The sequence below is a fragment of the Caloenas nicobarica genome, chromosome 1, assembly GCF_036013445.1.
Source record: "Caloenas nicobarica isolate bCalNic1 chromosome 1, bCalNic1.hap1, whole genome shotgun sequence".
NCBI lineage: Eukaryota > Metazoa > Chordata > Aves > Columbiformes > Columbidae > Caloenas > Caloenas nicobarica.
The window spans coordinates 91150316-91176311 of NC_088245.1; the positions used below are offsets into that span (position 1 = coordinate 91150316).

The 25996-nt window shown below is 38.1% G+C and overlaps 1 protein-coding gene across 1 annotated transcript in view; it reads right to left on the minus strand.

Annotated features, from left to right (window-relative positions):
• EPHA6 (EPH receptor A6) overlaps positions 1-25996 on the minus strand; it is a 481365-nt gene that overhangs the window by 46251 nt on the left and 409118 nt on the right. The window contains 2 exon segments of the mRNA XM_065645252.1: positions 6977-7186; positions 18573-18634. Coding sequence (XP_065501324.1) covers positions 6977-7186; positions 18573-18634 — 272 coding nt within the window.

Sequence of the window (25996 nt, forward strand, 5' to 3'; positions counted from 1 at the left end):
ACAATCACAATCAGTATTAAATTTCACAAACAGATTCATCATTTGTCTCCTAGATGCTCCTTCCATGGCACTGATGCTTTAGGTCTGTAAGAAGTTCATTCTCAAGCCTACTCCATAAGTCATTTCTAAACGCACACCTCCATGTCTCATGAACATTCTTACAGATGACCAGAGAACCAATCTGAGAAATGGCAAAGCACATACATGTAGAGTTTAATACTCAAATTTGTTAGTATGAAATTGGGAGGAATCAGAGACAAGAAGTTGAAATCCAAGCTAATAGAAAGCCAGAGCTTACAAATCTCCAAAGAGGCAGCAATTTTTAAATTGATTACAGTACAATTTCTTCTTTTCATGGAAAATTAAATTAGGTTGTGATGGATGATGCTTTGAAAGTCATTTTAGGAATGGAGTGCAAAATAACACTTTTTTTACAGACAAGATGTTAGGGCATACTTATGTTGAGTTCATCAACATAATGATTTTGAACATGATAAAGTGAAATGCAAAATTTCCAACTGTGCTTCTCTGTCAAATGTATTTTTTGAGTTACTACTTGGGGTGGTGAGGGAGGAAAACCAGGGATGAGAGAGCTATTAAGTTTTACAATTAAATCTAAACATTTAATTTAGAAATCTCTCTGATTTAAGCTGCTTTTGATCTTCTAAATGCAAATTTTCATGCTTTTTTCCCCCCATACATTCTCAGAGCTCAAATGACAACTGTTACAGTGAGCTAGAGAATACTCATGGAAGCAGAAAATTAGACAAAACATGGAGAGAGAATGTATGGAGAGAGAATTTTATATTTATGTCTCAGCGTTGTCCTTTGCCTTCCTTCTAAAGGTCTAGCCTTTGTTATAGTTTTTGTTATATTCTGTTAAAATTTCTATTGTTACTAGCTTTCGGGAAGGTTAAATAAACCAGAAGACCTCTTAAAGGAATTTAGGATTACAGCTAGATAAAAGTTGAACAAAGAATCTAAGAGAGTGGATGTATTAAGTTACTTTGACAAAGACACATATCCTCATCTTCAGGGGCTACTATAAATAAGCCAAGTAAATAGCAAGCACCATGCCCTACACTGAATGAGTAAGTTTGAAACTTTCTGTTCCTTTTAACATGTAACTACTCATTAAAAGTCGTTGCACCTCACATGGTTAGAGCCCAAAAGGTAACGAGTCTTTTTATCAACACACTCCTTCCTTATGCCACTCCTGTACCTGTTGCCTCTTGGCCCTTGTGCATAACCCGAGCACATTTTATCTTTGTCTAGGCAAACACAACAGAAGACAGAGGCCTGAAGGGAGCACATGCAGGGCCTCCAACCTCGTGCATCCTCTTAGAGCAGGGAATGGGTCCAGCTGAAGCTGGCAACTCACGTGAAGGTGATTCATCTCACCACCACTTGATGCAAATCCCATCACACACTTTAAAACTAAGTACTGCATCTCCCACACACTGGTGCAGGCTGAGCACATTGGCGCAGCTCTAACTTGCTTCTTGACTTCTTACACATGCTCTGACAGATTAACTACTTTTTCAACAGTGTTCAGGCAGGGTACCCATATCAGGCTTCAGCCCAGCAAGATGAAGTTGCAAAACTTGAGAACAAGTATTACTATTCTCACAGGGCATTAACCTGTTATAAACCACATAAGCCCTCTCATTTTTTAGCCAGTCTCTGGTGAGATCAAACATCAAAGAACCTCCAGATAAGGAAAACCTTGGTGGGATTCCACACCACGTGCCTGGTTTCAGGCTGAGAACCAAACGTGGTCATGATGCATCAGTAGGTTTCTCTCAGGTCAGTGATGATAAAATGTGCTGTTGTCACCTCACATACAGAATTAGCTAGTCGACAATGGTTGTGCTCAACTTTATATCACCAGTTAGTTTTCAAGAAAACAGGTTAGTACAGAACTTTAGAGTACACAACCTCTTTTTCTGAATAGCTGCCAATAATCAATTAATTACATTGTTTCCAATCAAGTGGATTTCTAAATATCTAGGGAATATGCTTGTCGTAGCACTCAGCTTGTTCAGAAACTATTGTTTGACATCCCAAATTAACTAGAAAATTATTTGCATCTTGTTTCACTTTATAGCAAGTTAAACCCTCTCCCTGCCACCCTCCCCCCTCAAGCCATTATTTCTGTACAAGTAAGAGCAAATGGAAAATGTCTTGACATACATAAATTATGTAACAATATATAATAATATAAATATCAAGTCATCATCCTGATCCTCCCAAAGTTTTGCTACTTGCCAGCATTTATATAGATTATTGGCATCAATCTGCTTTGCTTCTCTAATGAATCTAATAAGCTAGAAGTCTCCACAGATGGGGTATTTTATCCAACTGGCTTGAGAAGAGTCAGACCTGTGAAGTTCATCAAATGATTCACTAGATGCAACGCAATAAATGAGTTCTCTAACTAGTATTGTGGAAGTAAGAAAATATTTTCCATATTAAGGCTGAATTCAGAAATACAGCTAATAAGAGAGAGAAATCTAGAATATATGTGTCATATGATTCATTAGTAGCAGCTTTTTATCTGACTAAAAATCATATTTAATACAGAATATTAAGGTGTCACCTTTAACAGAAATACCAGTTCAGTCCTTTGTACAGTAGTGCTACAGATTCTGTCCTGATTATCTATATATGTACACAGGTTGCTACATGTAAAATGTTTTCCTGGAGGCTCATGTTTCTTTTTCAAATACAGGTGAACCCTGACTATGTTTTAAACTAAATGAATTTACATCATATAACAGTCTATGTAAAAGGAGACATGCAAGAGCCTAGATGTCCTCTGCATTGGCAGGAATGCTTGTTTATATACTAGAAATGTCTTTTTATGAGGTACTGTTGCCTTGGAAACCACTGCTAAAAATGAAAATTTTGTCTTCATGGAAAAAAAAACCCATGCTATTCAGTTATCCCAAAATTTACCTTATATTTTTCCTGATCTATTTGAAACTCAAAGGTTGGCAGTTGGATGTTCCTAGCTCTTAAGTCCTCCTTCCTATTATAAAATTATATCTTGCTGTAAGTTTTGTGATTCCCCATAGCAAACAGAGGCCAATCTCTTATTTCCTACCAACCCTCTTATAAAGAAACACATTTACATTCCTTCTCTCGAGAGGCTGGATGAAAAAAAAACCAACAAAACGCCAAACCAAACCAACAAAGCTGTCACGGAAATCAGAAAGCTGTTTTCTGAAATTTCGATCTTTTAATGTATTGTTTAAAGCATCCAATAGCTCTTTGACCAATAATGTCAGTCCAAAATTCTTGGGAAATGTAATGACCTTTAACTGCATTTTTTGATGTGTTTCTCAGTTTTGCCATCACTACTTAATTGAATATAGTCTCCCAAGTAGTGTTTTAGTGTGAGCACAGAATGGAGCCATTTTCTAGGTAGTTTCCTTTCGAGATTTTCCATCAGTGTTATTGCTTTTCCCAGACCTCAACTCCCAGTTTTTACCCTGCATATGGGAGGATGTGCCAATAGAAAGAATATAAGATCTATTCTAAACCAGCGAGAAAAAAGGAAGATATGTATATTGGATGGCAACAGGAAGACAAAGCAAAACATGCTGATCATGACTCGAGGCTGTCTCTGCTCAGACATGGTAAATTCACAAGGTAGGAGGGCCTTGAGGCTTATTTTTGTGAGGATGCAACCTGTTTTGCCACAGAGCATGACAGCTTTATAAAAGTTATTTGTCTTTTGACTCAATTTACCATTTTTATTCCTGGGAATACTTTCACACACTATTGACCACTTCATCACGGATGTTTGGATATAAAATTCCAATTTTTGGCCGCCGATTGGCTTAGGTTGTATAGTAGCTCTTGTTCCCAAATCAAACATCCAATTGCGCCATTCAATTTCTGACATAAAGACTAAGACCAAAAGGGGAGAAAAAATAATCAGAGTTTCCTCTGAGCGCTGACGGACAGTGTTGTAGTAGGAGATGTGAGCCTAAACATAATACTATTCAATATGCAGATGAACTCTATGGATTTCTTGTAGGCAGAGGTGCTGGGCTGTTACCATGAAAAATCCCTGTGGAAAGGAAACGCGAATTCTATAAGCACCAGAACCTTTGTGAAAACACTGAGGCTTTAACCTTCATATGACAAAAACAGAGTATGGAACTAAATAGATGCTATAAAAACTTCAAGTAATACACATGGCCTGCTGTTGTGAAGATGTTCATGATGAGAAGGCCAATAACATAACGATGGTCAGTGAAAGCTGCGAGAAGACATGAGATCCAGCATGGGGTTCTATTCTTTTCTGTTACCATGGGAGACTGCTTAAAGGGTGAAAGTCTTCACTGAGTCCTCCACTGCCACTGCGACAAAAAATTCTTTCTTTCCCCACCTTTTTGGCCATAATTGTGCTGTGTTCCTTTAAAAACATGACCAGACTATTGGAATCCCTACAGGGAACATCCGCTGGACCTGCTCAAGGGGAGCAAGACCCAGAGGACAGAGCATATGACAGGCAAGAGCATCCCACAGGAAGCTGGGCTACCACCAGATCATATAGAATGAACATAAAATAGGGACTGGAGCAGTCAGTCTCCCCTCACACAGGGATGAGGAAAAGGCACCTCCCAAGGACCAGAGGTGACAGAAGAGAAGCAGGCAGATTCAGCCACAGTGATTGAAAGTCTGGATGTGAAGACCCACTTGCAAGAACAGAGGGGGCTGGAGTTGAAGGAATGAGTGATTTAACATCCTTTTACTTTCTATTATGCCTGACTCTGCTGCTTTGAATTCTTCCTATTTACAAAGCTACTAGTTGAGATTATAATGAAATATACCATTTTCCCACATGAGTTTCAAAGCTTTTTGTTAGAGTTCATGGTCAAAGCAAATTCACCTTAGGTTCTGCCACTGGCCATCAGCCTCTGTAATGTCCCCTCCTTATTCGCAGTATCTTGATGGACATGCTATAGACACCTGCTTCTGGAATAGTGTGTGGTTGCAGCCTTGGACTGAAGCAACCTTGGCTCTGAGGTGTTCCACCTACAACAGCTGCCTCACAGACTCTGACGTTAACCAGCTAGGTGAACCGATAAAAAAAATAGTGAGCATTTCATCAAAGCCTGTCCTACCTTGTAAGAAAGTCCATCAACACAGATATATTGCCATAAAATATTCTTTTTTCTTAACAACACAGCATTTCCTGATTAAAAGCAGCTCTGGTTCTGATGAAAAAGGCAGACACTGAGTATTCTGAAAAGCTAATTGTTCAGTATTGGTATCTATTAGAAGCTTACAGGATAAATAATAGCTGAAAGCCTCAAATTATCATTTGGTATCTTTTCCAAACCTAACTGGGAGAGACTGCATGGCAATTTCCAGTGCCTTCCCCCAGCTGAGCTGATTAGCCCATGATCAGTGCTGAGGAATATAAATTAACTTGCCTGTCACTGGGGCATTTGCTGCAAGCTGAGCATGCTCACACAGACAATTAGCAAAGCTCAGCCAACATGTAATAACTTGTTAAGCTGCATTAATGTTTATTTTTCTTTTCAAGCCTCATATTAAGAAGCAGTGTGAAACAAAAGAAGTTTTGAGAACTAAAGCAGGGAAATCTCTCCCATAAAGGAAAAAACTGTGACTTTTTTTCCTCCCCTTCTTGCTTATTAATACTGATTAAGACTGACAGAAAACCTTGCAAAGTGACTTGTTTTGCTCTAGTCAGCTGGCAGTTTTGCATAGACCTTGTTCTAAGAAGCGGAATTTACAGTGGAATTTGTCAGAACATCCTTATTTTGGGCTTAAACTAAAGAAAACAAAATGTAATATATAAAAAAGATCTGTAATCCCATTACAATAGCTATATTGAATTCAATAGATACACTAGAGTACTCACCACAATACAGTTAAATTAGACAAGTTCCTCATTTTGGTTATACATCACTTCTTACAGTGAAATAGAAAAAAAAAGGTTGAAATAGGTCAAAATAAATTATTTCATGCTAATTTATTATCTCTATTATAGTTCTGTCACTGTGCCCTATCATGGGAATGTGCAAATTCTGTGCATTTTGTGAGAGTACTAATGAGAATACAGTCAAGCTCTGAAATAATTTCAGATAGATATGAAAGTTACTCAAAACCAGCTTAGAATTTGATAAGATTCTTAATGTTGTGGTAATCATCATAATAGGAATGTAACTGAACATTTTGGTATGGCTAAAAAAATGCTGCATCTGAACTTGTAATTTTATTAGCACCACAGACTCCTTCCCCTACTTTGTTCATACTGCGGGTGCAATTTACTTCTTTCTTCTTTCATGTTCAAAAATTTTCACTTCAGTGGAACACCTCCACAATACCAGAAAGAAACAAAAACCCCAACAACCCACCCCAAAAATCATTTTTCCAATAACAATTTACTTGCATCACATAAAGAATTTAAGTATTAATGAAACTTAAACCTTGAGAGAAAGGTCCTACATAACCTGCTAGAAGGTAAGCTTAAGTGAAATAAAACAAAAAAATAAATTTATGAATGCAGGCTTGACACTATGCTTCCAACAGAGGAACTGGTGAGATTTTCTCCTCCCCACCTTCCTTTTTTAAAAACATATATTTGTAAATGAACACAAGTCAGCAGAAAGGGAAATTATTTTGAAAAAAACACCAACAAAACCCAAAACCTAAACAAGAATGGAAAAGATCTCCCCACCAAACAAAATTCCCCCCCAAAAATGGAAAAACAAACAGAAAAACCCCAAACAAAACCCCACAACAATTATTGCCAAAGCTTATTGTACATCTCCTACACAGCCAAAAATCAAAGCAACTTTCCTTAAACACATTGGCAGTGCTATTACACCACATGGAGTGAGAATGGAACAAAGTACTATTCCTGTAGCACAGACAAATCTGAAACCAGAATAAAAAAGGCAGCAGCTGTTCAAATTAGATAAAACAAACTTACGCTTGTTGTGTAGGCAGCTTCGGGATCATCCTCTAACACTCGTGACAAACCAAAATCAGAGACTTTACACATGAGGTTGCTGTTGACCAAGATATTACGGGCTGCCAGATCACGGTGCACATAGCCCATGTCCGAGAGGTACTTCATGCCAGATGCAATCCCCCGCAGCATGCCAACCAGCTGGATGACTGTGAAGTGGCCATCGTGCTTCTGCAAGTAAAGATGCAAGTTCAAAGAACACAGCTACTTTTGATTAATTTCATACTAGTGATATTAAGTACAGGTCATATTTAAAATATATTTGTAACTCGTCCAGCCAAACTGCCTGCTGCATCTTGTTTTCTCAAGTATTTAACCTGGTCAGCAGTACAAGCGATCCTATCTCTCATAGTGCACTTTATCCCCGTTTTGTTCTATATTTTCACACTCTGCACAATCTTTCTACAGACAGCATTTAATGTCTTTTATCCTCAGTTACGAAGAACACTTTCCCCAAACGTTGTTTTTTAATAAAAGAACCACAATGCACTGAAAAATCCTCTCTTCATCTTTTACTCCATGGCCTCAGGAAACAGAAAACCCTCTTTCTGTTGCCTCAGCCTTGATTGTCTGCATGAGGTATTGCTGTTAGCTCCCTTTTTTTGGTGGGGCTGGTTTGTTTAAAAAACAAATATTGAAAAAAGTTTGGGGCTTTGCCTCACATCTGTTCTGCACCTAACACCATATAATCTCTGAACAGTAGATTAAAAAGGAGATCTGTGCTGAAATTCAGGGGTTATGTAGCTTGTCCAAAGTCTTCCTGACTGACTAAGACCATTAAGCTCAGAGCCATGAATGCATTAAGCTGATTAACTCCTGCTGAAATCTATTGGAGTTGAAACATGTAAATAAGAATTATGTTGTTAACCATGCTTGTCCATCTGGTCAGTCTTGGTGGGCCTCAGTTTCCCCTCGCCAACATTAAAGTTGATGCTCCTGTACTTCCTACATCAGAAGGCTCCTAAACTATGTGACAGTGGGGACAAAGTGAGTACCTGTACAGAAATCTGATTGTCGGCTCTTTGCCTGGATTAGCTCTACCCTATCTACCATTTGCAGCAGACTGCTTGCAGCAGTATTTTTGTGACCTCAGCTGGCAGGCATTTAGCTTCTCATGGATTATTCAGTGAGCCAGGCTTTTATGTTAGCAGGAACAGCCAAACAAAAACAAACAGCTCTTCCCTGCAAGCAAGTTAACTTTCCATTTTCTCTTTCAACACCTTCAGCACTGGGTTACAGACAAGCAGCAGTGTTCTAATCAGTATGCAGGATATATCTGTGGCTTAGCTCATACATTTAAACAAGATGATTTTTGTAGGGGAGAAGGTTACAGTAAATTCAGTAAATTCATTAGATTCAGCAAAGCAACAGGCTGAACTGTATGGATATGCTTAACTTTATCCCTGATCAGTAAAGTATTTCAGTATTTCCATCATGATTCAATGATTTGGGGCCTGTGTCCAGCTAGTAAGGATATAAACACTTAAAGAAATTGGGAACTACTACTTAGATATAATTAAGGTTACCAAAAATCCCACAAATAAATGACAAAACTCCAGACATGGAGAAGTTTGCAGTCACTTGCTTCTCATGTTATTAATCTATCTTCTGAGATGAAGCAATACTAGACCAAGAGCTGCCTCTAATACAGATTATACCTCTACTTAAATCAAGAAATTATACATTATTAAATGATAAATCAATTAGTGTGCAGAACAGGCTTCAAAATTGAAAGTTGTCTGCCTATATAGAAGTTGGAAGGGCTAGTTCCTAAAGTCACTATTATTCAATTAAACTCTATTGGGTACAAACAGAAAGAAAAAATAATGCAGAAATAATGTGGACTCTGCAACTTGTAGAACTTGTAGAGTGTCTTGAAACTCTTTCAACTCCTTTTGTAAAATTAACTGGAAGAAAAGCCCAAGCACAGCAGTATATGAAAACCTGCCTTACAGGCAACATTCACCAGTTACTGACCAGTACTGCTATGTCAGGTTGTAACACAGCAAGACAGAAAACAAAAATAAAATAGTAAAAGGAAGATCTGCAAGGTTGCTACAGCTGCTACTCTAAGCCAACATACCAGAGTGCAAAAATTCAGGTACTAACACGCCTTGTCAGCTAGAACACCTCACAGCCACATCATACCTCCCTGCAACACTTGTATTTAAGGAGGCGCTTCCACCAGTAGCCAAACACCACAGCCATCTCACAGGCTTCTCCAAAAGAAGCATGTTTAACTATGCTACTTTGAAATAAGCTATTTATGACTGATTCATAGCAACTTTTCCCCTTGAATCTTCGCACTGGTCCTCTTGTGTCAGGGTTCTAAAGCCTTTTTGTCTCTAAATTCCCTATGCAATAATATTACACCTACAAGCAACCCCCTGCCTTTGTTGTCTCTGTCAAAGTCACCTGTAAGCAGCTAGTTCTGCAGACAACATTCAGCTGAGGGTCAAGACACAATTGTTATAACCAGACATCCTACAAACAGCCATCCCCTGTTATGGGCCTACGACATTCCCTATCACAGTCTCCTACCACAAGAATAAAGGGAACCTCTCAGAGTCCAAAACATGCCAGTGACAGATATTTTAAAAAAAAACTTTCCATCTAGCAATTAAGCAAAGAGAGGCAAAAGAGAATATTACATATTTTAAGCCTCTTCCAATAAAGGAAGGACATGAACTCTATCCAGTATTTTATGCAGTGAAGCCAAAAGAGACTTGGGTTTTGCTTTTCATTTAATAATTCTAAATGTTCAACTGACTCAAAATGTATTAAGCTGGTTGCAAACAGTTAATACTCTTCACACTTATGGATAACTATTTTTAGCTAACTGTAGAATTAAGATTTGGAACAAAGCACCTATGACTTGCTTTTGCAAAACGATCAACCAAGTCCCCCCTGCAACAAAGCACCAAACAAAACCAGCCTCCCAATCCTCTAGACTTTACCTCCTCCTTATCATTGTTAACAGCTCCATTCTTTCAGCAAACCTCAGAGTCATCTGCAACACCTCCCTTAACCTTTTGTCTCCTTGGATCACAAGCATTCATTCATTTCTTTTAAAATTTGTGCTCTTTCAAATCTAGACCATGCTTGACTGATTTTTCATAAAACATAACCATTTTCTGCTCTTTCTAAATCTCAGTATTTGCCTTACCAGTATAGTAGAAATGCCTGAGTTAAAAACAATCTCATGCTTTTGCCATTCTCTCCCTCCTTCTTTTAAATTTCTTTGGGCTTCTGCCTTGACACAAAAAGTTCAAGCTTCTTATCTCCAGCTTTGAAGAAATGACAGATTTGCTAACACACCAGTTGCAATTTTATTCTGTCCTCCTTCTCCCTCTGTATATTTCTCTGAATCCTCTTCTGCATCTGTTTTCCTCTGTCCCTTCTCATGTTTGGTTTTATATCATTTCATTGCCAGCCTTGCAGTTGGAACAACTACATTTTTCCTGACAGAAAAAGTCTTCTCTCTCTCAAGTCTCTCTGTAATTACTTCTGTATCAGTTTCCATGCCAGTTGTATTCCCTTACAAGCTATATACCATTATCTTCCAATATATCAAAATATTTGTCTGATTTAAGCTGATCAGGACAGAGATTGTGGGCCATATTTAACCCTTGGAAAATTCAACTAAATTGATGAAATTACACCAGGTATGAATCTGGCCTCATATTTTCAGCATTTGTAAATTCCCCTGAACAGCTGTGCGTCAAGCCAATCCTTTGGCAACTTTCCATTATCTCGTTTCATTCACTTGTCATATAGGGACATAAACCACTCATCTGAATGATATGGCAGTTGTTATCCAGGGCTTTATTCTGATTCCCATGGCTTAGATTCAAAATAGGCTTTTGACAGGATTCCCACTGGGGTGTTAGGGGTGTTAATGAATACTGGCAGCAATTCCGACCTCAGTGGACTTCCCACATTTATCCTATTATCCCATCAAATTTTAATCAGGCTTTAATGGCTTTGCTAAACAAACTTTTCTTGACAGCGGAGTGTAGATGCAATATCTGCATAGTTGCCATTGCATTTATGCAGTCCTGCAAATGCCCTGCAAAAAACATTGCTTTTTCTTTCAGCCGCGGTTTGCTTTGGAAACTTCTGTGCATGAAATATTCTCTTCTTGTTACAGACCTTTCAATAGCACTGATGTATAATGAGCCGGTGAAGAGGGTCAGTTATTGTAGGGGAGGAAGGATGATATCCTAAATTTCTCTGATTGCTTTTTATGCATGAGTTTCCAGCTCCAGTGGGCACTTGTTCAGTGCTTTTTTTGTGAGGCCATGGAAGTTTTCTTCTTCAGAATATTTTTTCCATTTTACTACAGAGTAACTTTTTTGGAAGTGTGGTTGTTGACTTTTTCTGTGTTGTTTCTGGACCTTTGTCTATTCTAAAATCCACTTCTTTATTTGCCCTTTAAGTCAAAGCACTTTTATGCCTTTGTATTCTGAGAAGTGTATAGGACTTGCTACAAGTCTAAATATTTTACTGCAGATGATTCAGATCATATTTTAGATGGAGAATAGCATTGAAAATGGTGTGTCTATGTCTAACTTAAATCATATTCACCAGTGACAGTTCCTACTGGTCACTACATGAGAGATGTAGTTTTTGCAATGCATTTATTGTTACTATTCTACCATTTAGAGTAAATGGTAGAACTTCATCAGGATAAATCTTCCAAAATTCAAGTTGCCACATGGTATTTCCTGGAAGTACAACTCGTGCTTCATACTATCATGTGGATACACTCAGGTTTGTATTACTGGTACTGAATAAGGTCAACGGTCAAGTTTTTTCTTAAATCAACTGTTACTAGGGTTCCATACAATTAGTAATACTTAATTTCATTAAATGTAATAAATCAAAAGCTGAAAATAATTTAGTTCATTTTAAACGCTACTAAGTGATCCTAAGCAAGAATCTAAGTGTCCCTTCAACGGTTAAAATATGGGAAATATTATTATTATAAAAATGTTGCAAGATGAAGAACTTCCAAAGCTTATTTTATGATGCAATAGCCATATTTATCTAGCTGCTCAGAAAGGTCTCGTGAGAGAGTTTTAAAGCCTTACTAAAGTCAAGATTTATGGTATCAACTGCTTCTTCCACACCCACAAAGCCTGTGCCCTGTTACAAAAGGAAACCAGACTGTTTGACATAATTTGTTCGTGACAAATCCATGTTACTTTTATCTCTCTTTTATCTTTGAGGTGCTTATAGACACTTTTTTGATAATTTGTTCCAGAAATGTTACAGCAGTTGACATTAAGCCGACTGGTCTGTAATTTCTTGGATTCTCTTTTCCCTTCTTTTTAAAGACATGGACGACATTGGCTCTGTTCTGATCTCCTAGTTTCTCACGTATTCTCAACAAATTCACAAAGATAAAGAGCACAGTGAAGGTGTCCACATTACCTATGAATTTCTTTTTGGCTTCAAATACAAGATAGTTTGTAATAAATTTCTTGTTGCTCAGTACGAAGAATATCTACAGTGATTAAAAATAACCAGCATTTCTAAAAAAACTTCTCACAGCTGTACCAGAAATAGTTTTCTACCTCCTTTTAGCAGGGTAAAACATTGCTTGAGAACAAACATTGGCTCTATAGCATCAGTGACAGCTTCTCAGCATAATCGTAGATGATGTAGATACATGCTGCTTGCAATTTTACTATTAAGGTAATGCATTAATTCAAACTCAGTTTCTAATTGCCTGATCTGTTTTTTGGCCTTCCAAAATACTGGAATCAGCAGTCTCCAGTGCAGGTAGGTTTTCTTCTTCACAGAGTCATTTTTGAAAGCAAAATGCCACCTTTTTTTCTACCAGGAGAGGAATGTGCCTCCAATAAATAAAAATGCACATGAATGCTATGTGTGAAAACAAAAGGAGGAATATTAGTTAGGAGTTCTAATGTTTTGCCTCTCTGGATGAAGATAAGTAATAACAGGAACCATTAAACTTAGGAAAGGCCATCTGGCCTCTTTTTCCTAAAGCTGATTCTGTCTAGTGAGGCCATGTTAGATGGATACACAACACATACTTTACAACATTGTTTTGTAGAACTTTCTACAAGTCTTCATTTTTCTCTTTTCTCTCTTTCCCCCAAACTCACTAAATGTAGGTGTCTGCTGCAGTGTCTAAACTCTAGTTGAAAAAAGGGTGAGCCTGATAGTAAAGCTGCTCTGAGAATAACTTCATCATGATTACTGCATCAAAGAGCAATATATCATAATATTTTCTCCTCTAGTAACATTTTTTCCATACATTTTTACACTTATCTTAGCCTCTGCTACACGGACCTCAAGGGATTAAAATCTGGTGAAGAATTCCAGGGTTTCATTTGCTATACAGTCTGTTGCAGTTAGTGCTCCAAGGCAGTTAAGCGTATTTTTTATAGAATCTTTAGAAAATATTTTCTTTGGAAGAAAAAATATATTTTATGGCATTTTTACCTACTATGCATGCCTGTAAATAAATCTAACTTTTTTTTACAAGTATTTTAATTTTCAGAAGTGAAAATCACAAGTGAAATCAGTCACAAGTTTCTGGGTAGGAAGAGGAGCACTACTATTACAAAAAGTAACAATGAAGAAAGCAAGACGACCCTGTGATTACCCTAGGTAAATTAATCCCTTCCTCCTACAGCTCGGAGATCCACAAAACTGGGCAAGACTGCAGCATCTTTCAAACCTAAACATCTGTCTCTTCTGGGTAGTTAAGGGAATATGTTGCAAACCCTGAGGAGCTTTTTTCCCCACATTGACCCCTGGAGAGTGCACATTCCCTTCCTAACAAAGAATGGTGAGTAAACAGAATGCAGTGGATAAAGCTGATAAAATATTTTAGTATCAGGCCTGCTACAGGACTTGCTGCAATACCATGAGTACTCATCTGATTAATACTGCTGTGTTCTTGGTTCTCGTCTCACTGCAGCAACTCTTGGTTAGCACACCTTGGACACCGTAATAAAACACTGACGGCAGTCTGGTAGTCTGCGGCTACGGAAAAATACTGAACGAAGTTGAAATGCTCTGGTGATAGTTTTTTCATTCATTTCACATTATTCCACATAACCAACCACAAACAAACAACCCCCAAAGCCACCTTCTAGCAGCGTCCCTTTTCTGTGGCTGAAATCCCCATAATGATGCACGAGGAGGGCGAGCGCAGACCGCAGCCAGGAGGTGCTCTCCAGGCACCATTCTGTGTAACTGAACCCAAGAAGCAATAGCCCCCCCAAAGCACACAAGTTACCTAGCCTCCTGATCATCCTGTTTCTATGTGATGCTAAATTCAATTGTTTTAGCCAAAGATGGCCCTTGGGATGGAGCTGTGAAAACAGGAGATGAGATTTAACCCTTAATAGGTCTGTAAGTCTGCAAGGCATCTACTTGAAGAGTGGGCTGAGGTGGGGAGGGCATACCAGGGTGAAAGGACCAACCTCGAGGCAAAGTACTTTTAGAGGAATGATTGCAATCATCTGACAGTCAAGACTGGGAGAAATGTTTCAGTGTCACAGCATAAACAGCGAGGGAGTGATACCGGGATTCAGACCTGGGTTATATTACTGCATCACCCTCTAACTGCTGCATGGGCTTGGGTGCAATGTGACACTCATCTCCATTTTTCCCTCAGCAAAATGGGATTGCATTTATGTCAGGTATGAAGCCAGCAAGATCACCAAGCAGTGGTTCAGTACCCATCTGCTTTACTTAATCATGGCCATGCTCAGAGAACAGGCATCTCTAACTCACAGCAGCAGGAAACTTCTTGCCAGAAAGGTTTTGGGGTTTGGAGGCTTTTTAAAAAAAATTTTTTATTATGCATCTCTCTTGGTTGTCTTTCTTGTCATATCTTCTACAGTCTGTATCAACGAGCCTGATCAAACATATCTGCAACTATCTTGTGTAATTACTAAGTACATCTTTAGATGATGTACTTAGATACATCTTAGATGTATCTTAGAGATAGCCGTCCTTTCAACTCTTTGTGTGTTTATTATTTTCCTTATATGCTTGCAGAATAAGTGATTGCTAAGATCTCCATGACACAGGCAGGTGACTGAAACATAAAGACAATATGTCCCATCCAAAGTCTCTGTGTGAAGTTGATAACAGGAACAGGTACCTGGATTTCCTCAATTCCCAAGCCGAAGTATTAGCCACTTTCTTTCCAAGCACAGATTACTTCTATTGGGCAGCTGTTGGAGTAATACTGAAAGAGGAGCCTGTAGCCCCTGAGGAAACACTAAGCTGGAAGATCACCTCCTTTTTCAGAGAAATCTCTCCAAGTGTTACCAGAAATGAAGTCACATATACCTTATTTCTAGTCAAATGAACATTTCTTTGACAGCAAATTTCAGGCATACTTTTGTGGGATGATTATCTCGAATGCTTCAATCTGATGTGAGAAAAAAGGCAACTGAGTTTCATCTTACGGAAATGAGCTTTATATAACTGCAAAAACAATGCAGGATTTCTGCAGAAAATTTAGTGACAAGTGTCTCCAGCAATTTAGGATGTCTGATGGTGCACAATTGCTGTAATTAATTACTGTCATCTTACAGAATTGGTTCTAATTAACTGCTGCCTTTCCACTAAGAATGTATCTGAAGCATCTTCATATTGCAAATGCCTGCCAAATTTTTTACCCAAAAGCTCAAAGTTAGGAACCAGTATACAGGATATTTTGTGGGGTGGTGAAGACATGATCTTGCTGAGCTTGCTGTTTAATTAACACAAATAGCAGAAAGTAAGGCACTAGTTTGGGGACTTGGTCACATAACTGCAACCAAAATACAGCACTAAATAAGATGAAGGATGAATGTAAGCTGCTGGCCTGGGATTCAGGGGAACTGATTTAATTTCTACTCTCTGCTGTGCACTTTGTGCACAATACTGTGCAGATTACTTAAAATCTCAGTGCTTTGTTTCCCTATCTGTAAAGCAAGGAAGTAAAGGATGTAGAAATTTTAGGGTTTAGGAGTTTTACTTGGAGCTTATGACTCGTGGCACAACTCATACTGGCATGAAAGCTAATATCCCACCAAGGCTGTGGGGAGGGTGATGGCAAATGTCTTCCACGAGGAGCTTTTCTTCTGGAATACCCTCACATAGTTCATCACAGAGTCTTTCTTTGAAATTGCAAGACTGAGCCATTTCTGCAAGCATTTGAAGAAGGACAGGTTGGAGAGACGTGCTGGTTAATTTTTGCAGGTTGCGGTGTGGGGGGAAATATTTCTTATGGTGAGAAATGGATTTTTTTCCCCCTCTGTAACGACACTTTGCACTGTAACAAGTGATTCCTTTAAATAATAAGAAAGATAGACTATCTTATATTCCGTCCAAATCTCACCACATAAGAACTGTTATATTCACTGAACATCATTTATTAGGATTGCTAAAGATAAACCCTCTCTGCTTCTTTGTATCTTAACAAAAGCTTTTAAAAGTGTAGACTTACGTCTGCAGGAAACAACTATTATTAATGAAGCAGCTGGATTTCTTTTTAAATAGGCTACTTTGCAGCCATTTGCTCTGCTACTTATCAACAGGATTGCTGATGATATATCTACAGTGCTTTGGGATGCTGAATATTATCTAAAGTTCTTTTAAAAAGCATTTTAGAAGAATAAACCACATCTGAAGTGTGAATTGAAACTGTAAAATAATATACATGGAAACCAGCTGCAGAAATTATTAGCTTGCATTTCCCCCCAGCAGTTTTGCCTACAAATATATCTGATGCAATGTAAGAAGTATTGCTTCACAGTAACATCATAATTTTGCTGATGTCAGTTTTTATTAAAGTATCCTAATAAGTAGTACCTATTCTGATAAATAAATGCATGTGAAGAATAATTGGAATATAGATATCATACTAGAGCAATTAAGAGACAGGTAATTCTCTCTCATGAATTATTTCAGTATTTGGTTTTATTGTCTTCTATGAAATGCTGCACACACGCATGCACGTACACGCACAGAGCAGAGTTCCAGGCCCAGGCAAGTCTTCCTGAGGCACTGCTGAAAAATTACAGACCAGGGAAGTGCCAGGTACTCAAATCAGTGTCAGTCTGTCTGCTGCAGGTGGATAAAAGAGATGAGCCAAAAAGGCAAGACAGGTGATTTCTAAAACCAACCCAGCTTCTAAGAAGAACTTGATGATATAAGACTCTCCAGAAAAATAACCTGGTCTTGAGATATCAGCAAATTCTCACCAGAAACTGTGGTGCTGGTATGTTTCTGACAACATAGCAGATATCAGCCATGTGTCTTGACAAAGGAAAATAAATTTATTTGGGAGGGTTGGTGAAGAGGACATTAAGAAATGTTAGAGAAAAAATACTACAAAATAATCAAAAGCAAAAGGAAGGGAGAACCAATGTCTAGAAATATCTAAGATAATGGCTCTGATGTGCTTTCAGAGTAGTATCCTCTGCTCCAGATGCTCTTCTCCTGTGGCTACCCCTTCTCTCAACCTGCTGTCAAGCAAGTACGTTGTTCTGTATGACTTTCTTTCTCTCCCCCTGATTTAAGTCTTTCTAAAGTGTCGGCTGTTTTTTTCCTACCTGCTTATTCACTCTTTTCTCTTAGCAGTTCCTTCTTCCTGCTATCAAAGCATCCTTGAATCATCTATATTTTTGTTCAAAATATTTTCACAGCTCCATGTTGAACACCTCTCCTTTGCACTTGGCGTACCCTTTCAAGCAAGTTCACGAATCCATAGTTCCCCTACTCCCTGCCCTGCCCGTGGCTACAACCCCAGCTTTACCATTCTGCAAGATGGCAATGGCAAGGCACTGGGCTAGTAAGGGCTGACGTTTACTTTTTAAGACAAATTTGAAATACTTGACAATCAAATCATTCACATGGAGTGTTATGTCAGTGGGCCTCCTGAGCATTTCCAGGGGTTCTATTAACAAAGAGACTAATTTAGGATAAGTTTAGCTTAGCGGGGGGTCATTCTTCTCCTTTTCTGAGAAAAATTAAATACAATTGTGCCAACAGATGGTTCATGCTTTCTGTATCCCTTCTTTAATGTTAGTGACCTTTGGGTGTTAATTAATGCCAGGAGATTTCACCCATGAACTGTTTTCTAATTCAATTAGTTAAACGCAAGTAACCATAAATAATTATAAATCAATTACTGAGTCTATTCTATACTTCACCAACCAAAAAAATCATAACCAAGTATTTTTGAAGGTGATTGAGAAAAATGAATGGCTTCCATAAGATTAGGCATTTGTGTTTCTATTCACCTTTTCCTTCACAAAAACACTATTTGAAATACATTTGCTAAATATGAGAACTACTTCAGTATAAGAAATCAATTATATTCTTAAGTTTAAATATTTTTTCCAGCCATGCTCTAATCTATCACTGTACCTCAGAAATGTACCCTGGGGAAAATTCTTCTGTTCTTCACTGAAAATCCATGAATAACATTATGTAGAAATTAATTTATGATAAATTATTTAAAATCTTAACCTAGAATCGTGTCTTATTCAAATGTCATCAGAAAACGGCACCTCACCCGCAGAAAGGAGTCAAGGGATCCATTCTCCATGTACTCAACAACGATCATTACTGGTCTGCCTGCAAAAAAGCAAAGAAACACATTAGGATTACAGACATATTGTGTGGCTTTTATAATTCCAGCTGTTATGCAGAGATTATTCACTTTAGTTAAATATGTTACATATTTTCAAAATCCTCATTTATATCACAGACACAATTCCCTGTGTTATGCTCTAAGATTTTTTTTTTTTTGGTGTTGTACTAGATTAGCTGAATGTGCATTGTTCAGCCCAGTGTACTCTCCCCTTAAAAAGGATCAAAGAAGAATCTGCTATTTTCAAATAGCAACACTTGCTGTGTAACATTTTTGAATACATTTGAGTTAAGGCAAAAAAACCCCCAAACCAACCCCACAAGAAATTAAAAACTCTCAAAGAAAAACATCTCAATGATTTAGGGGCATACAGGTAGACAGAAAGAAGATGTCAGAAACAAAGCTCTCCTAGATTGTGTGTGTGTATTAGGTGTGTATAATCCTGGAAAACTCTGAATTCATATGTTTGTACATACATAACATATACATCATATCACAGAAATAGAAGTTTTCCTTAACTAGCACAACTTTCCTGTATGGTTCCAGGGTGGGATCATATCTAAATTGAAGTAGAATAACACATTACATTTATTTCTTAGAGGAATATCCAAATCTGAATATAAACTTTTAAACTGGGTACTTAACTAAATACCATTTCACTGTTGATACCCAGGAACAAACTAGGGATCTAGACAGGAGAGGCCCAATTAGCATGCTAATCAGGCTATGCAGCAAGAAGGTTTTTAGAATTGTTAATATTACAAAGGAGCCATTTTAATACATGCAAAAGTAATCTAATGGATAAGTATGTTAGTAAGATTGGGAAGGAAGTAAAAAGTCTTAAAATGGCAAACTTTTCTTTCCCTGAGAATGCCGGTCTCTTTTGGGGTTTGTGGGAAACCAGGGGTGTGCCAAGCAGTGACACCACAAGTCCACCCATTTCACTTTCTCAATGGACCTGCAGCGTATTCTACATTGAAGCCTGAGAGTAGTTCAGATTCTCCTTCTGTGAGGTTGAATGGAGCACGGTTAGTTTCGGCAAGAGTGGAAATGTATCATATTATTCTAAGGGGTCAGGAAGAAAAGATGAGGTATAGAGGTTCTTGGGTGGTAGCAAGGGTGTTCAGGGTATAGTTGCCTCGCAAATTATGTTTCTGTTTTATTTGGATGAGGGGATGAGAAACAAACACAGTGTCCAGGGTGAGAAAGCGCAGAGGATGTTACGATCCTTCCAGCACAATTATCCATTGCTGTACATGCTAACTTTCCGCTTTTGGTTAACGGTGGAAGTGTTAAACTATCCCCAATACATCATTAGCCACAGCCAGGTGTTTCTCCTGACCTGTTACAGCTAACCTTGAATTCAAAAAAGTGAATGCGCCATTTCTCTGTTCTTTCTCAGCATGTCAACTTGGAGTTTCAGGTACCCTGGAACATAGTTTAGTCTAGTCTTTCTTATGTTCCTCACAATATTCTCACATTTCTTCTAATAAAATTTAGGGTTCTTGCTGTATTCACCCTCATGTTTAGGTCTTCATTGAATAAAATAGTGCTTCATAATGTTGGTGCAGTAGTACAGTTTTCTTCTGTCTGAAACTTCTCAACATGCCTTAATAGTCTTTTTGGATGGACTTTCTGAAGTGTGAAGAATTACCCACTTCTTTTTTTATTTGAATGTTTGTTCTCAGCTGTAGATGTGCATCGGCTACCAAATCAATTTATATTAATCTGCATCCATTGGTTATACCCCAGCTTTGCATGATAAGCTTAAATGAAACATCATTTTTAAGCTCCTAGAGAGCACAGCATTTTAAAAATTAATGATGTTTACCTCGGCTTGCTAATGATGACTAGTCGTACAGCCTACTCTCTTTAGTTTCAAACACATGAATGATCTAGATTCCCTTACCTTTACTATTTGCTTATTGTCAAGGGGCTGACATTTTCATGTGAAAGGAATATTCTAGAATCTAGAGAAGTAATCAAATGGCAACCTAATGCTAGAAGGTCTTACTAAATGCAGAACTCTCTCAAGCAAGTAGTACTTTCTAAATTGTTGCAGGCAACAGCATCTTGCAATAAATAGGGATGTAAAGATGGTTTCCAGATGGTATATTTGGTCAGGCGGAAATTCTCTTTTTGGGTAAAACAACTAAAACATCTTTATGGAAGATTTGCATTTGAAGGGAATGACAAATAGAACTGTTATGCTTCAAAATAGTGCCCCTAGTTTCCCATTAGTTGTCCTTTGGTGCCCTGCACTTTCTGGAAGCTATTTTGTAAGGCTCTCTAGAGGTTCATAGGCTCTTGTTATATCTTTATGCTCCTTAGATTCATATCCTTCAACACAAATTATTTTCACACTTATTTTGTAAAAGTAACTTTTAATTCTTCTACATTCTCTCACAAAATATTCCCTCTCCTAAAAAATCCACAACAAACTGTACTTCATTTTGCTCAAACCAACAGTATGAACCTCTAAGTAAAGTAATCATCAAATGTATCTATATGCATTTACCTGTGGATTTAAAAAATATTTCAGTATTTTTTACTGGATAATACCTATGAGTTTTTAAACTGCTCAATGTGTTCCTTTTATCACTTGAAATGATATGCTTTAACACAAAACCAGCTCTTGCACATGATAGCACGGGAATGACATGATCTGGTAAATACACCAAAATAAGTAGCATTTGTCTTCAAACAGGTCGCTATATATTGGATGGTCAATGTATCATTAAGTATTCAGGAATTTTGGTGAACAATAAATTCAGTCATTTAGGCTGATAGCATCCCACAGACTCAGCCTGTATCCCTCTCCATCCTACCTAAATCTCAAATGAACTTGGTGCAAGGTTGTGTCAAGACACCACAAAAATGAACCCAGCTCCATTGCTTGATTTTGTAAAGTAAAAATCTTAAATCTGGATCCTAACGCTAACTTCTCAGATGATGTTCTTTTGTGTGCCAGCACTTGATAAAAGCCTTCCTGTTTTGGCTGCGAGTTTAATGTATCACTGAAGATATTTACGTATTCCAAGCTGGACTGTGACAGGCAATACAGTGAGACTTTTAGTCAGCATAGTACTTGTCTTTGGAGTACCCGTACATCAAAAATGTCTCAGCTGTTGTTTCGGTTGCTTGAAGACACAGTAAAAACTCTGCTACACAGCAGATTCCAGTGAGTACATATATCATCAAAGCGGTAACACACAGGTTCTATTCCCAGCAAACAATCTCTAAACATTTTACAAATATAAGTATATCAAGGACATGCAAGGTAGGACACATCTTGATTTCAAAGGTGTGGTAGGAAAAACAGATTCAGAAAATCAAGTGTCCCTTTCCATCTAGTTAGTATAGGGTACCAAGCCAGGCTGTGTTTGGTTACCAATACACAATGTTTTATTTTCTTCCCTAGTTCAGTACCCTGTAGAGGCACTTAAGTGATTCCACCATGTGTTAGTGTTGCGTGAACAGACTCTCTAGTTCACGAATGGTTGAAGGAATGGAACTGGCATTTGGCTCTGGAGAAGCTAGCTAAGACATGAGGATGAACAGCTGACTCTGGCAAATCCAACAGGAGAACCCAATACTGGGCATCTCAGTCTGGAGACTAAGTCACCAGTCTCAAGGGTGGGCAGCGGGAGAGACTGGACTGTCCCCTGTGAAAAACAGAGGTTCTGATGTGTATAGGTGTTGCACTCCATCAGTTCCAGATCTGGGAAGCAAACTCCGAAAGTACAGCTCTACTTCTGATAACCTTTGTGCAACAGAACACAATCCAGGATGCCTAACCTCCAAAGCATCAGAGGGTGGCAGCCAACCCAGGGCTTGTATTGAACAAAGTTCTTGGTAAGACAAAAGGCTATGGATTACATTAGTTGATGTTAGTTTCCTTTTTAGCTGCAAAGAGCAGATGTTATCCTCTATATTGTGGTACAATTTGAGTCCAGAAAACATTAAGGTCTGTGCTGAATGCTGTACAAACACAAAATACTGTTTTTGCTTTAAGGAGGACTACAAAATTGACTGTGAAAAATAACACTGGCAGATTTTTAAACAACTGTATGAGTGTAATGTTTGCCTCTAGGAAAAAAAAAAAAGAGAAAAGAAAAAGAAAAAGAAAAAGGAAAGGAAAGGAAAGGAAAGGAAAGGAAAGGAAAGGAAAAGAAAGGAAAGGGGAGATAAAAAGGAAAAGGAAAGGGAAAAGAGAAAAGGAGAGAAAAGGAGAAAAGAAAAGAAAAGAAAAGAAAAGAAAAGAAAAGAAAAGAAAAGAGAAAATAAAAGAAAAGAAAGGAAAAGAAAGGAAAGGAAAAGAGAAGAAAAGAGAAGAAAAGAGAAGAAAAGAGAATAAAAGAAGCAGACTATAACTTAGATTATGAAAATCTACGTTGCTTCCATTGTACTAAGAAAGATTAATTCTTCATCCTCAAATCAAGGACAGGAATGAAAAAAGGAGGTGGGCTGAGAAATCTTGGAGATAGAGAAGCAAACTTTTATTATTTTATCACAAGGTAGGCTAATGCAATTCTGGAAGGCATTGAGTTATTTTCCTATATTTACGATTGCTTACACGTATGAAACGCGGACATCTTTACTTGAAGAAACAAGTTTAAGGATCAGCAGGAGTGGGAGGTGGTATAGACGGGAGCAGGGAAAGCCCTCGGGGCTCAGAAGGGCGGCAGAGGCTGCGGCTCAGAGGGAGCCGTGAGGCATGAGCACCTGCGAGAGCTCGCTCCTGGCCCCAAGGGACTCGGTACAGGCACCAAAAGGCACCTGTGACCAATGACAAGTCCCCTCTGCGGCATGGTGCACCTCACCAGATAGCTGGGCACCCAAACTCTAGTTTAAAGACTCGACCAATTCAGGTGAGCATCTTCACATGGATACAGGCCGAGGCACTAGACAGGTGTCTGAAGAATAAACGGGTTAATTTTACAGTCAAGATCCACATAAGGGAAGGGATGGAAAAAGGACACAGAAAAGGTGTCAGCTTTGGCTGAGGACTTGGAATAAAAGACAGAGGTCAAGAGCATCTAGGAGCTAAAAACTGCAGACACTGCTGGAGGAGAGCACATAACTTCATGTTTGACTTGGGAGTGGATAAAATATAAAAAGGTTTGAAGATGGATTCAATGATCAAATCAGCCAAACGAATCATTCTTGCAGCAGCTTTAGATACCCAGCAGTGCTGGAACAGAGAGTACGGAAAGAAAATAGATTTTTAAAGTAGAATAATTATATAAATAGTGTTCTGGGGCAATAGGTTTTAAACCTAAATATGGCTTTTACACACTATGTATATCACATTTAGCATTTGCAAATGTGTAACAAATTTATTGTTTTACTACATACTTAACAATATGTATTTATACATGACATATATTGATACCATAGCCACATTAACTGCTTTCATAATTCTAGGAAACTATAAATATTCTCACACTAGAACATGTGTCTGGGATATTGGCTAAAGCAGCTTCCTCTCCTTGCACATGGAGTAATTCTGGCTCTAACAGATCCATTTCAGGCTCCCAGCATCCCAGAAAGCCAGATGAAAAATGCAAGAGCAGTATCAGTGCTTTGCATAATCCACAGAAAGGACATGAATTTCATTACTCAGAACTTAGATGAAGCTGTAGAAGGTGCGGGGATTATTCATCGCTTTGATGCAAATACTACCTTGTGACGAGTTTCTGACTAATTTTGACAATGGTTTTTAAAAATCTTTTTCCTGAGAAAGTTCTCAGTTGTACTTGTAATGCCATTCAAAGAAAACCAGTATAAATGACAAACATTCTGTATTGATGTAATGCCACCTCAGAATATGTTACAATTTTGTATTTTCTATTGATCAATCTGCTTGACATTTTCTTTAATAGGCAGAAATGCAAAAAAGAAAAAAAGCTGTACATTGCAGAATAATGTAAAATACCAATTATACTTGAAACTTACATTTTTAGTTCTAATTTTTTTTCCCCACAACACTAGATTTTGATAGTGTGTAATTTAATTGAGAGGTAGAGCGATGAATAAGGAGGACAATTTGAAGTGTCATATCAATGACAAAATATTCAGCTTGTTGTCTTCTGCTGTCATTTTAAATAATGTAGCAAAGCCCACTTTAATGAATTTTTTATGTAAGATTAATCCTCCAAAAAGAATGTAGTTAGCACATGCTCATTTCTACAGTCTTATAGTGAAATCTTTAGCACTCACCATGGGAATAGATCTGTTAACATAAACAGAGAATATTTATTCTTCCACTTAAAACAGCAAAGGCTTTGAATCTGCTCCCCAGTTCATATAAGAAAATACTACTACATCACTTCTTTAGGTCAGAATTCATGTGTCCAGGTAGCCTCTCAGAAGTGACTTGTATCGGGTATTTTTTCACTCCGGATCCATGTTCTGCTCTTATTTCCCCACTAACTTATCTCCTGCTAAAGCTAATGAGATAAGACTAACAGAGCATGCACTCAGCATGCAAAGTGCCCACAGGCAAACTCTGTGTCCCTCACTGAAATGCCCAGGGCTCGGAGGGCATTCCTGGATCTCACACTAGGTCTGTTCCTTATGTATTGCTTCAAATAGCGTCAAACTCATTTTCACTGGGGGCCACATCAGCCTGCTGGTTGCCTTCAAAGGGGCGAATGTAATTTTAGGACTGTATAAATGTAACTACTTCTACATTTTACAGTCCTAAAATTACATTCGGCTCTTTGAAGGCAACCGCCAGGCTGATGTGGCCTCCGCTGCAAATGAGTTTGACACCCCTGAAACAGAAAAACTGCTCTCTGTGGCACTGCACCTTCTTCACTCCTCCTACTGATGATGATGCAGTTGTATGCATCAGAGGAGAACTAATTTTAGAAAATAATGAAAATAAAATATTTCTTCCATAACATGAAATCAAGAAAGGAAGGAAGGACAGACTAATGAATATGCAAAAAGCAACTGAAAAAAAATCTGCTGGGTTTTGCATTGTTAGCCCTCATCAATACTCATGAAGCCAATGGGAATTTTGCTGCAAGCCATCTCACTTACATTACTGACTTGCATTATAGAAGGTCTCAAATTAAGACCTGTGTTCCAGGGATCCTCAAAAAATAGAAGTTGCCGTTCCAACCCCATTCTTGAGACTTTAGAAGCCAGAGTTTGCAAACAATATAACACTAACATATATACATCCTGCCGTTACAGGAAATCACATAGATATAGCCTACTTATCTTGCTGTTAGTGCTCTATTTTTCTGTATCTATCTTTTCATTAGTTTAGTTTAGTCAAGGGAAGATACCTTTGCAAAATCAATTGATAAAAATACAAAATACATGAATGAGCA